This window comes from Eptesicus fuscus, chromosome 6 (assembly GCF_027574615.1).
Source record: "Eptesicus fuscus isolate TK198812 chromosome 6, DD_ASM_mEF_20220401, whole genome shotgun sequence".
NCBI classification, from domain to species: Eukaryota; Metazoa; Chordata; class Mammalia; order Chiroptera; family Vespertilionidae; genus Eptesicus; species Eptesicus fuscus.
The window spans coordinates 107,408,615-107,421,762 of NC_072478.1; the positions used below are offsets into that span (position 1 = coordinate 107,408,615).

A 13,148-nucleotide genomic window follows, 5' to 3' on the forward strand; every position below is an offset into this window, starting at 1 on the left:
ACCTCATCACTTCTTTCAAGTCCTGTCTCCAAATACAGTGACATTGTGAGGTGCTGGGGGCTAGGGCTTCCACCTATGAATTTGGGAAAGGAGGCGCAAATCAGCCCTTTATACACAATATACACTGAGTGGCCAGATGATGATGATCTCTGAACGCATAATAATCTGGCCACTCAGTGTATATCCTATATAATAAAAGGCTAATATGCAAATTGTCCCCTCGACCAGGAGTTCAACCAGCAGGCAGGCCAGCCAACCGCCCATGTTCTCTCCCCCTGGCCAGGCTGGCCGGACACCACACATACACGAATTCATGCACTGGGCCCCTAATATACATACACACACACACACACACACACACACACACACACACACACTGAGTGGCCAGATTATTATGCGTTCAGAGATCATCATCATCTGGCCACTCGGTGTATATGTTAGAGATTCCTCCTCTAGCGTTCCTGTCTCTTAGCCTATCTTTGTATTGGATTCCGGGTCATTTTTTCAGATCTGTATATTTCAGTGTATTCTCTTCATCTGTGTCTGAGTCTGCACCGTAACACATCTATTACGTTTCTACTTCGATCATCATAGCTTTCATTTTCAGATGTGGTGTTTGGTCCTTTCTCACCTCCCCGCTCAAAGTGTTTTCTGAACCACCTTCACTTCTTTTAGCCGCGTGGGGGCTAACGCTGGTCCATTGCTGAATCCCACAGGCCCCTCCTCGGTGGCCTTCGAGGCCTCTGCACGCTCTCTCTTGTTCTCCCAGACAACCAGCGTTTAACTTTCCTGTGGAAGACCGTTTTCACAAAGAAACCAAACTTTTCCCACCGCTTTGAAGGATGACAAAGGACTGCACAAAGCCTTGACACTAATTCTCGCTTCTCGGGCAGGAACAGGGACTCACTCACCTGCACGCGCCGGTGACTAGTGTGGTCTGGTGCCCGAACTGAAGTGTACGTGTCTTCCTTGCTGTCTGTTTCTGTTTTTTAATCGTCTCCCGGGGACATTTTCCCATTGATTTTTCAAGAGAGTGACGAGAGAGGGAAAGACAGAGAGAAATATCAATGTGAGGAAGACACATTGATTGGTTGCCTCCTGCACGAGCCCTGACCAAGGCCCCGGCTGGGGAGGAGCCCGCAACCCAGGTACATGCCCTTGACCAGAATCGACCCCAGGACCCTTCAGTCCGCAGGCCGATGCTCTCTCCACTGAGCCAAACTGGCTAGGGCTGAAATGTACGTTCCTTGATTCAAAGGTTGCATTTTATCTGTCTTCAGATTCCTCTCCCGCAGCCCTCAGCGCCTGGCATTCTCATAGCTATGCAAAAAACATCTGTAGAACTGAGTGAGGTCACACCCGCTCATGGTTTCTGGTGCTCCCACCCCACCCATGCAGTGCGCGCAGGGTGGAGAGGGCAGGGTCCGAACCGGCCCTTGATGGCACCTCGGCTAAGTCCTCTGTGGCTGGCCTTTATCTCACACCTGTTCACGGCGAGGGGGGTGGACAGGACGATCTTTCAGGCCCGTTCAGTTAATCCAACAAGGTGGCCCCGAGGCTGAGGCGGCCTTGGTAAGAAAACCCGACTCCCAGCCTGCAAATGCCTCCAGCTTACAAGATCGAAACGCGAAGGACAGCCAGTCACCAACAGCACACTCGTTTCCAAGCTTTCGCCAATCAATCGACCCCCCTTCTCTGCCCCGCGCTCCCTCTAGGAAGTCTTTGTCCTGCGCCCGTCCTGGGGCAGAGCCCCTATTCCGTTTGGCACGGCCGGACGGGAATCGATTTGTGCTCAAACTCTTAAAATTCTCAATATGCCACCGTTTACCTTTCAACAGACCGAGGCTCCCCAGTCTGGCCAGTCACCTGGAGGTGAAGAGAGACTGGGATTCTCAGGAGCTTGACTCACACTAAGACTCAGTCATAAGATGAGCCAACGCTTAGCAGGAACGAACTTGGATCCGGGCACTGTGCTTCGGGTTGTACAAGTTCAAGTTCTCGGTTCATAGCTTCAAGCCATGTGAGGTAGTCGCTATCATCCCGGTGTAGCTCGGTTGCTTGAGTGTTGAGCCATGAACCAAGAGGGGTCATGGTTCGATTCCCCGTCAGGGCACATGCCCGGGTTGCAGGCCTGGTCTCAGGTAGGGGGTGTGCAGGAGGCCGCCCATCAGTGATGTTTCTCCCATCATTGATGTTTCTATCGCTCCCTCTCCCTTCCTCTCGCTCTAAAAAATCAATAAAAACATTAACTTAAAACACACACACACACACACACACACACATATGGGGGAGAAGGAGGTTATTCGACTAGTGAACTAGCACAGGGTCCAGTGCAGGTTCCGGTTCTGACCCAGCAGCGCCGGACCCCGCTCCCCGTCACTGCGCTGCAGAGGGCTGGGAGGCTCTGGTGGCTGATGGTTAGCAGCCGCCGGAGCCAGGCCGCTCTCAAAGGGTGCATTTGTCCGAAATGTACGGCCCATCCCCCTCCGCCGTTCCTGGAAGGAACATGGTTTAGGAACAGCTGTCTCTCCAAACACAGGTCGAGCGGCAGGTGACCCTCTCGTCGGCACACCCCAGCTTTCGGGCAGCACGGAGCGAAGAACTGCAAAGCTCCGGGTCTCACAGGTTGGTCCCATCTGGGAATCCAGGGCGACTTTCTGTACACCTGGCACTTCTGGTCCCGCCCCATTTCGCAAAACCCCCAATCCCAGACACTTTCGCCGTGATTGACGTGATCCCGGAGCAATTATCATTGGTCATGGCGGACGGCCACTCCGCCTCCCCGGTGACCCCGCCTCCCTTTCATTCTGAAAGAAAGAACCTCAGCCCGAACGTCCAATGAGAAGCGCCCCCACTCCAAAGATCCCGCCTCTTTCGGCTCCGACCACGCCCCAAAAGCCGCAGGGGATGCCCGCCTTGCGGCGTGGCACGGGCCAATCGGAGGGCGCGTTCGTCCGTATGGGAGGCAGCCGGCCCAATCCCCGGGCCCCGGGCCGCGTCGCCCCGCCCCTCCGCCGGGGCCAAGCGGCGGGCGAGAGCGGGCCTCCGGGCGGCGACGGCGGCGGACGCGGCCTGAGGGAGCGGCCGGCTGCCGCGCGGGGCTCGCCTCGCCCGCAGCGGGGTCCATGGCCTGAGCGGCCATGTCCGGCGTGGTGCGGACCCTCAGCCGCTGCCTGCTGCCGGCCGAGGCCGGCGGGGGCCGCGAGCGCAGGGCGGGCGGCAGCGGGGCCCGCGACGCGGAGCGCGAGGCGCGGCGGCGCAGCCGGGACATCGACGCGGGGCTGGCCCGCGAGCGGCGCGCCGTGCGGCGCCTCGTCAAGATCCTGCTGCTGGGCGCGGGCGAGAGCGGCAAGTCCACCTTCCTCAAGCAGATGCGCATCATCCACGGCCGCGAGTTCGACCAGAAGGCGCTGCTCGAGTTCCGCGACACCATCTTCGACAACATCCTCAAGGTGCGTGCGTGCCCGCGCCCGCCCGCCCGCCCGCCCGCACACCTGCGCCCAGGTGTGTCCAGGTGCGCGCAGGTGCGGCCCCGCGGACCGCGGCGCCCGCCCGGGACCACCGCCCGCCCCTGGGCTGCCCCCTGGCGTGGCACAGCCCCTCCCTGCGGCCACGTGCCCCCGTGTGGGGAGCTGGCCAGGGATGCGCGCCCCGTCTGCCCGGCGGCGTGGCGGCCTCCGCTCCTGCCCCGTAGGGGCCTGGGGACGGCGGGAGGGGGAAAGCTGGCCGCTTCTGGGGGCCGGAGGGGCGGGGTCTCGGCGGTGGGGAGGCCCCTGGACCGGGCCGCGGGCGCGCCCCTCCGCGATGGCAGCGGCGCGGGGCCCGGTCCAGCCGGGGAGCCAGCCCTGCCCTCCCCTCCCCTCCCGGTGAGTGTAGACGAGCGCCGGGGACTGAGAGGCGTCGGGCCGCAGCCTCAGTCCTGAGCTGTTGATCAGGAAAGTGCCCACCGTGTCCCGAGTGGACGACAGCAGGGCGCCTGGACGCCCCCCCTTCCCCAGCGATCGCCGGGCCGCCCAGACGAGGTGTCACTAGGTTAGAACTGGGGCGCGTGTCTTCCCAAAACAGCCCCGGCCGCGTCCAGCCGAGGATGCACCCCCTCGCCTCCCTCCGCTGCACTCGTTGCTTTGTTTGTTTGCGTGGGATACAGTTGCATCCCTGCGTTGCCATTTTTAATGCACGTCTCAGGTGCTGTGGAATCTCCAGGTTCTTCCGTCTCTTGCCCGATCTTATTCCTTACAATTCATTTGAGGGGAAAACACACACACAAACCTATGGAGTCCACAGGGTCTGGGTTCTGGTGGGGAGCTGGCCAGGGATGCGCGCCCCGTCTCCCTGTCATCCTGAGCCTGTGGCTAAAGGGCCCTGAAGCCCCGGGACCTGGAGGAACCGCTCCGGACCGCCCCGGGGTACGGGCATTTCCCTTTATTCCGTTTCTTATCTTCACCACCCTGCCTGGTCTGGTGTGTGGGAACCAAATTACAGGTTGAGGAACGCTGTCTGGAAGCGGAGGTAGAGGGCTGCCTGGGGGCTGGGTTTTGAGGTGCCAGGGGGACGTTAAAGTGAGCAAAGCGGGGAGCTCCCTCCCGGCACATTTCCCCTTCCGCACCCCCAGGAAGCTTCTGGTCCCGTGCCTCCTGGCCGGGCCTGGGTGCTGGGATCCTGGGACCCTGGGCTGCACACGCCCAGGCCCGCATCCGGAGTCTCCACCCGCATCCCCACGGTGGGTGCCTGTGACTGAAATGTTTCACTGTCGCAGAAACAGCCCTTCAGAAACAGCCCTTTTAGGATCGGACAGACGGAAGGGGACGACCTGAGGGCTAAAACCTCCCCTTCCCTCTTCACCTCCTTCCAAAGCCTGTGAGTCAGCGCTGGCCCAGCTGCGGCTCCCCAAGGCCGGGTGCCCGGGGCGATTCCGGGACCCGTGTGTTTGAAATTCCCCTCATCCTCGGGGTGCAGTGCACTTGACTGCCTTGCTGAGCCCGGCCAGGCTTCCTTTCGCTGCTCTTCTGGCCTCCAAACCAGGCACAGAGATTCGGCCACTGTCTCCTCGTTTCTTGCAACTCCAGAGGCAGAGAAGATATTTTGAAAAACATAGACTCTCCGGGCTGGATCGGTGTTGAAATGTGTTTAGAAAACTCGGTCGAAGCTTTTCCCGATGCACAGAAACATTAGCTTGACTGACTTAGCAACAGAAACGGGACTGGTGAACCAACCCCCTTTTTCCCTCCCACGTTTTTCACTGATTGTGTGAAGCTCACTCTACTTCTTGTGACTATTTCAGTAACTCGTTAGAAAGTCGGCTCCCGTCCTAAAACCAAAAGTGACCCTCCCCCACCCCTGCTGGGACAGATCCCTTTGGGAAGAGACTTGGGGTGGCTTCACGGGTGGACAGTTGAATGACGCCGTTCAGAAGAGTATCTGTGCCTCAGAAGGTCTCGTGGCCACAGGCTGTTTGTTTTTAAAGCACTAGCTGGGTCCATGCTCATTGCCAGGCCCTCACACAGGGCATCTGCCGCCCATAGCACTTCCGATGGCTTTGGCCCATCCAGTCAGGAGGATTTGGAGATGGGGGTTAAAATTCAAGGTCAGTTTCCTAATTAGTAGGTGGCAGAGCTGGGAACCTGGTCTTATTTTTTTTTTTTTTAACTTTGAATTTTGAGATAATCACAGTGTCCTATGCAGTTGGGAGAAATAACACAGAGACCCCGTGTCCCCTCCGCCTAGTCCGCCTCCATGGAAGCGTCTTGCGAAACTGCAGTGCAGTGTTGCAGCGGGATGGTGACGTGGGGAAAGGTACAGAACATTCCCTCACCTAAAGGACGCCTCGTGTTGCCTTTTATAGCCACTCCCTGCCCTGGCACTGACCTGCCTGCCCTCCGATTGCTCCTGTCACTTGAAGAATACTGTACACGTGAAATCATGCAAAATGTGATCTTTTGGAATTGGCTTTTATCACTCAGCTTAACTCCCTGGGGCAGTGGTCGGCAAACTGCGGCTCCTGAGCCACATGCGGCTCTTTGGCCCCTTGAGTGTGGCTCTTCCACAAAATGCCACGTGCGGGCACGCACGTACAGTGCGATTGAAACTTCGTGGCCCATGCGCAGAAGTCGGTTTCCGGCTCTCAGAAGAAATTTCAATCGTTGTGCTGTTGCTATTTGGCTCTGTGGACTAATGCGTTTGCCAACCACTGCCCTGGGGATTCTCGCAAGTTGTCTCATGTATCAGTAATCAATCGTTCTGCTTTTTGATTGCTGAGCAGCATCCATGGCCTGGATTTACCAGGGTGCACCATTTACCTGTGGGGGCATCTGGGTCACTCCCCACCTCTGTACGTGTTTCAGTGTGGACATCCGTGTTCCTGTGTCCGGGATAAAATTGGTCAGTCGTATGGTAGCTGCATGTCAGTTTTGTTTTTTAGTTTTATTTATTTATGCTTTTTGTTAGTCCTCACCTGAGGATATTTTCCACTGATTTTTTTAAAAAAAATATTTTTTTATTGATTTTAAAGAGGAAGGGAGAGGGAGAGAGAGAAACATCAATGATGAGAGAGTCATGGATGGGCTGCCTCCTGCACGCCCCCCACTGGGATCGAGCCCACAACCTGAGCGTGTGCCCTGACTGGGAACCTAACTGTGACCTCCTGGTTCATAGGTCAGCGCTCAACCGCTGAGCCACGCCGGCGGGGCTGCCTGTTCGGTTTTGTAAGGACACTGTTTGCAAAGCGGCCGCACCATTGTACACGCTCACCAGCCCTGCGGGAGCGAGCCGGCTTCTCCGCACTCGCGCCGGCACTGGCGGTGTCGCTTCTTTAGTCCAGCGTGTGCAGGTGTGTGCGTGCTGCCGCGCTGCTGTCTGATCGCATGTCCCTCGTGGGTAGCGGTGTTGAACCCCTTTCCGTGAGCTCCGTGCCACCCGGCACCGATACCGTATGTGGTTTGCACGTATTTTCTCCATTCTGTATAGGGTTACTTTTCATCCACTCGACTTTCCGGGAGCCAAGTTTTCACTTTTAATGAGGTTCGTTTCACCAGTTTTTCCCTTTATGGCTCATGCTTTTGATGTCAAGTCTCAAAACACTTTGTCTAGCCACAGATCCCAAAGATTTCCTATTTTTTTCTAAAGGTTTTATAGTTTTACATATTGCATCTAAGTCCCTGGTCCATTTTGAATTAATATTTGTATAAGGTGAAGGTTTGTTGTGGTTTTTTTTTTTTTTTTTTTGGCCTATGTATATTAAATTGTTCCAGCAACATCTGTTGAAAAGACTGTCTTTCTTCCATCGACTTGCGTTTGCACCTTAGTCAAAAGTCAGTGGGGTCGGCCCTGGCCCGGCAGCCCAGTTGATTGGAGCATTGTCCCGATAGGTCATGGTTGCTGGTTCAGTCCCCAGTCAGGGCACATATAAGAATCAGCCAATGAAGGAATAAATGAATGGAACAAAAAAATCAATGTTTCTTCATCCATCCCCCCCCCCCCCTTCCTCTCTCCTCTCTCTCTCTCTCTCTCTCAAAAATCAATAACTTAAAATTTTTTTAAAAATCAGTATGGGGCCCTGATCGGTTTGGCTCAGTGGATAGAGCGTCGGCCTGCGGACTGAAGGGTCCCAGGTTTGATTCCAGTCAAGGGCATGTACCTTGGTTGTGGTCATATCCCTGGTAGGAGGTGTGCAGGAGGCAGCTGATTGATGTTTCTCTCTCATCGATGTTTCTAACTCTATCCCTATCCCTTCCTCTCTGTAAAAAATCAATTAAATAAAATATTTTTTAAAAATCAGTATGGGTCTATTTCTGGGTTCCCTGTTCCACCCACTGATCTGTCTGTCTCTCCTCTGCCAGCATCACACTGTGTTGATCGCTGTAGCCATATAGTAGGCCTTAATATAGATAAAAACAATTCAAGATTTCTTAGTTATTCCTGGGACCCTGCCTTTCCTTACAAATTTTAGAATAAGTTTGTCTATGTCTATAAAAAGAACTTAGCTTGTATTTTTATAGCAATTGCATTAAAACTACAGGTCAATTTGGAGAGAATAGACATCTCTGTTGTGGTGAGTCTCACCGTCCATGAACATGGTATGTCTTCATTGAGAAGGTCATCTCTGATCAGCATTTTGTGATCGTCAGCCTATGGATCCTGCCTGGGTTTTGTTACATTTGTACTAAAGTATTTCTTCTCCTTTGGAGCCGTTTTAAAGGATACTCTGTGCTTTTCTTTTCCATTTCCAAATGCTCGTCGTTAGTACAGCAGTGGGACTGATGTTTGTGTCTCAGTCTTGTGTCCAGTGACTTGGGGAATATACTTACTGGTTCCAAGGCTTTTTATTTCATTGGTTCTTCTTTATGTTTTTTTCTATCTTCAATTTCATTTATTCCTACTCTTTATCATTTCCTTCCTTCTACTTCCTTTGGGTATATTTCGCTCTTTTTTTCCTAGTTTCCTGAGGTAGAGACTTGGTTTGCTTATTTGAGACGTTTCCTCTCTCCTGCTGTAAGCATCCTACGTGCTGTAACTTCCCTCCTCAGCACCGCTGTCGCCACGCCCACGTGTTTTATATGCGGTGTTTTCATCTTTAGTTGGATTCACGTGTGTGTTGATTGCTTTTGCGATGTCTTCTTTGACCCTCAGGTGACGTAGAGGCGTCGTTGCTTCTGAGAGTTGATGGGGTTTCCTGCCGCCTTTGTGACTGAGTTCTCTGACTCCATCATGGTCCGAGAACTCTGTGTGGTTTCGTTTCTTTTAAGTTGGTCTGTATTCTGTGCGCCTGTGTCTGGGAATGGCCCATGGAAACGGGAAAAAGGTTGTTACCTGGGGAAGCGCTCTCTGTCAGTGAGATCCTGTTGGTGGACGGTGGTGTTTTCCTGTGTCCTCGCCAATTGAGGGATGGCAGCTGCCGAGCGTGCCGTGTCCAAGTCTCCGACTAGTTAACCCTGGAATAACGTGGGGCTTAGGGGTGCTGACCTTCCACGCAGTCACTGTTGACCGAAAGCCTTACTGCTGACATGAACAGTCGATTCCACGTATTTTGTATGTTATGTGCATTGTCTCCTGTATGCTAACGATAAAGTGAGCTAGAGGAAAGCCCATGTGAAGAAAGCCCTAAGGAAGAGAAGGCACATTGCAGCACCTATTGGAAAAAATCCGTGTGCGCGTGCATCTGCAGAGTTCAAGGCCGTGTTGTTCAAGGGTCACCTGTGTGGTGGGGGATTTGCCGACCTCTCCCCCGTAGCTCAGTCAGTGTTTGCTTTGAGCAGTTTGAGCCTCTGTCGTGTGGTGTGTAAATGTTAGGATGATGTCTTCGGGGGGATTGATCCTTATGTCAATACGTGACGTCCCTCTGTCTCTGGTGGTTTTCTTTGCTCTGACATCCGTCTGTCTGAACACAGCCACTGCTGTCCTGGATGCTGTGGGGCATATGTTTCCTCCCGTGTGCTGGTCACTGACCCACTGAGTCGTGTGAATTGAGTTTTATCGTCAGCGTGTTGTTACATCATATCATCTTTATCTGCTCTGTTCATATCCGTCCATTAGTTTGTCTATTTAGACCAGGGGTCCTCAAACTACGGCCCGTGGGCCACATGCGGCCCGCCGAGGACATTTATCCGGCCCGCCGGGTGTTTTTGCCGCCGCTGCCTGACCTGCCTAGCAGCCGACTTAGCAGTGTGCATAGGAATTTGTTCATAGTTTGTTTGTTTTTTAAACTATAGTCCGGCCCTCCAACGGTCTGAGGGACAGTGAACTGGCCCCCTGTTTAAAAAGTTTGAGGACCCCTGGTTTAGACCATTTACGCTTGAGGTAACGTAATTATTAATACGTTGGGGCATAAGTCTCATTTTACTGTTATTATTTTTTTGATCCTCACCTGAGGATATTTTTCCCATTGATTTTTAGAGAGAATGGAAGGGAGGGGGGAGTCAGAGAAACATCGATGTAAGAGAGACACATCCACTGGGTGACTCCCGCACGTGTCCCCACCGGGGCTAGGGATGGATGGAGCCTGCAACCGAGTTACGTGCCCTTGACAGGAATCGAACCCTTTATCCTTCAATCGGCAGGCTGATGCCCTAACCACTGAGCAAACCTGGCAAGGGCTCATTTTATTTTTTTTTTATTTCTTACCTTCCTGTGGGTTATTTTTAATCCTCACCCAAGGATACTTTTCCCATTGATTTTTAGAGAGAGTGGAAGGGAGAGAAGGGGGAAAGAGAGAGAGACACATTGACCAACCGCCCCGGCTGGGAATCGAACCCGAGACCCTTGGGTCTGAGGGCTGACACGCCCACCACGGAGCACGGCCAGGGCCTCCCTGTGGGTTGTGTAAAGGTGTTTCTGTCTTTGACGATTGACTGTCGAGTGTGTCAGGCCGAGCTCTGCATCGTTGTGTGGCGGTGGCTCTGGGTGTACCGGACACACATCTAGCTGGTCCCGGGCTGGAATCCGTGTGCGGCTTTAAGGGAAGTGTGGAAACTTCACGCCCACTCGGCTCCCTCTGCCCTCCACACATCTCAAACGTAAGTGTCCGACGTGTTTTTATTGTGCTTGGAACATTGCCTCCTGGCTTTCCTGAGTCCTCAGATGGGATCAACACCCCGAGAGCAGGCTCAGCCGCGGCCTGCCCGCCTCGGCCTGCTGAGTGTCCCTTCCTGACGCTCCCGCCTCTGTCACTCTCCCCGCGGAGAACTTCCGCAGCCCTCCCTGCGTGTGGGCTTGCCGCCAGTCCTCTCGCTCTCCTTCGCCCCGACATCTGTACCCCCGCCCTGGAAGGGCGTCCTCGCCCGCGGTGGAGCCCATAGCTGACACCTCTCCTGCCCACCGTGTCCTCTTGCTCAGTGGCTGGCATTTCAGCGGGGGAGGGGGCAGGGAGCATCTGGGAGGGACCGGAAGTCTCCCTCCCGGTCCTGTGGTTCCAGGACCGGGCCCTGCCTTCAGGCCGGCAGCGGGGCCTGAGTGGGAGCGGTCGGCCCAGCGTCATCTCCTCCGGGCCCTGCCGCGGGTCATTGGAGTCTGCGAGTTGCTTTGACTTCCTGTAAATACTCCCTGTCCCTCTTCTTGTTTTTATAACCTTAGAGGTGACAGTCTCTCCCTGGTGGACGTGGCGGCCCAGGGATGGGCCGGCGGCGCTGTGTGCCCAGGCCTCCGCAGCCAGGCTCCATCTCGGGCCCCTCCCTCACCGCGCTCGGGACGGAGCCTCTGGAACACTGCGTGTCACAGCCCCTGGGAGTGAATGAACCGTCAGCCGTGTGAGCTGTTTCGGGGTCTCTGTTACAGCCTGGCAGCCAGTGTCATGCATGTGGCTGCCTGGGTGTCCCATTCCCCACCCGTGTGCCTCCCCCCGCCCCCGCCCCCGCCCCCGGGACCTGAGTATCCACGGTTAGGAACCTGGTGAAGGACTAGAGCATTAAAATGAGTGGCCTCCTGTTGACGCTGGAACGAGGAATCAGTTTGACAGACTTTTCTGGCCTGTACCCAAGACCCTCTGCCAGGTGCTGGGGGCTCCACGGTGGGCGCTGCCAGGCCCTGCCCCCGGGCACGCTGACAGCTGAGGAGACAGGCGCCCAGTGACCGGTGCCCAGTCGGATGTGTGCCAGGCTCAGTGCGCCGCAGAGACGTACGGAGAGCAGGAGGGAGCCTGGCCGGGCATCTGGAAGAGCCTGCCGGGGGAGTGTGCCCACGCTGGCCTTTGAAGTCCGCGGGGCTCGGCAGGTGGAGGAGACACAGGGCCCGGATCGGCCCGTCTCTGCCCAGCGTCCATGTGGTCAGGCAGGGAATTCTGATCAGAGGAGGTTCTAGGCGAGACCGAGTGGAGGAGCTGGATGGAACTTTCTAGTACGCGGGGTCACGATGCATGCTAGCTGCAGACCCGTGGTCTCAGTACTCACGCTGAGGGACGCAGTTCAGCAGCTTCTGCGTGGACCAGCCGAGGCGGTGCTGGGCTGGTGAGCTGAGGGCGTCTCCCTTCCCGGGACGGTGCTGGGCCGTGCTTTCTTTGGCTGCGGCGATGGGACTGCGGGGAAGCTCCGGGACCCGCCCGCAGCCCCTGCCCGGTTCCGGAGCACCCCGTCTCCAGGCCGCAGTGGGTTTGTGGGACGGGAGCGTCCGTGTGCCCTGGGGTCTGGGAGAGCACCCGGGTGGGTTGCCTGTTGGCAAATCTCATTTCAGCGGGCAGGTCCACTGTCACTGCTGGGCACACGGCTGGTCTCTCAGTCACGCAAACCCCACCCTTGCCATCGGTTAAAAACCCAGCGAGACCCGCTGGCTGTTTGGGGGTTCAGAGCACATGACGTTTGGTCTCCAGCTTTCGGGGTGACATGTTGATTGTTTCACCAAATCTGTCTTGGGGGCCAGGTTGCCCTCCCGCCGTGTGTCTGCTGAGGTTGGAACCCGCTGGCTTGACGCTGGCCAGTGCTGTGTGGAGGCTGGGAGCCCGTTCCTGCAGTGACACAGCTGCGTGTCGACACGGCTCTTACCGGTTTGGGTGGGACGAGGACGTACACAGGGTCATCGGGAGAGATAATTACAGGGCGGCCTCCAACTGGGAGGCCGCGTTGTGCAACGACCTGCGCTTGGCCTGCACCACCTGGAGGCAGAGCGGCCCAGGTCAGGCCGCGTCAGGCGGTGAGTCGTGTTCTCTGCAGGTAAACAAAGCGCCGGAGGCTTCTGCGTCCCTGCCGGTGGGCTGGGGGGGGGGGGGGGGGCGGAGGGGGGGGGCACCTGCTTCCCGCCACTGCCTGCCCTGGAGCGGGAGCAGAGCGCACGGGGTCCTGGCTGTGGCTGCTCCGCGCCTGGGGTTGTGGGCAGGGAGACGCTTGGGTCTCACACGGGGCTCGGGGCTCGATGCTCACGCCGGCCCGGGCGCTCGGTCCCGGGCAGGGCTGGGAACCTTTGTTCTGCCCAGGGCCGTTGGATATTTGTAATGTCAAGGGCCATACAAAACTGTCAGCTTGAAAATGAGCCGGCTGTCTTTGGTCAAACGTTTAGTTACCTCACCCCTGATGCCTTGGCGGGGCCAGGCCAATGACGTTGAGGCCTTAGATGGCCCGCGGGCCGCACGTCCCCCACCCTGGACTTGGGAATGGAAAGCTTCGTCAGGGAGGCCACGCCCATCGCCCAGCGGACTGAGTCTCTCGGCACTTGTGCTGTGCGTGCAGCGC

General features: G+C 56.2%; 1 protein-coding gene across 1 annotated transcript in view; it reads left to right on the forward strand.

The window, feature by feature from the left end:
- The first annotated feature begins 3,026 nt into the window (after nt 1-3,026).
- Nucleotides 3,027-13,148, forward strand: part of GNA12 (G protein subunit alpha 12) — a 40,415-nt gene continuing 30,293 nt past the window's right edge. The window contains exon 1 of the mRNA XM_054718246.1: nt 3,027-3,452. Within this exon, the coding sequence (XP_054574221.1) occupies nt 3,141-3,452 (312 nt within the window). The 5' untranslated portion in view covers nt 3,027-3,140. The remainder of the gene's footprint in view (nt 3,453-13,148) is intronic.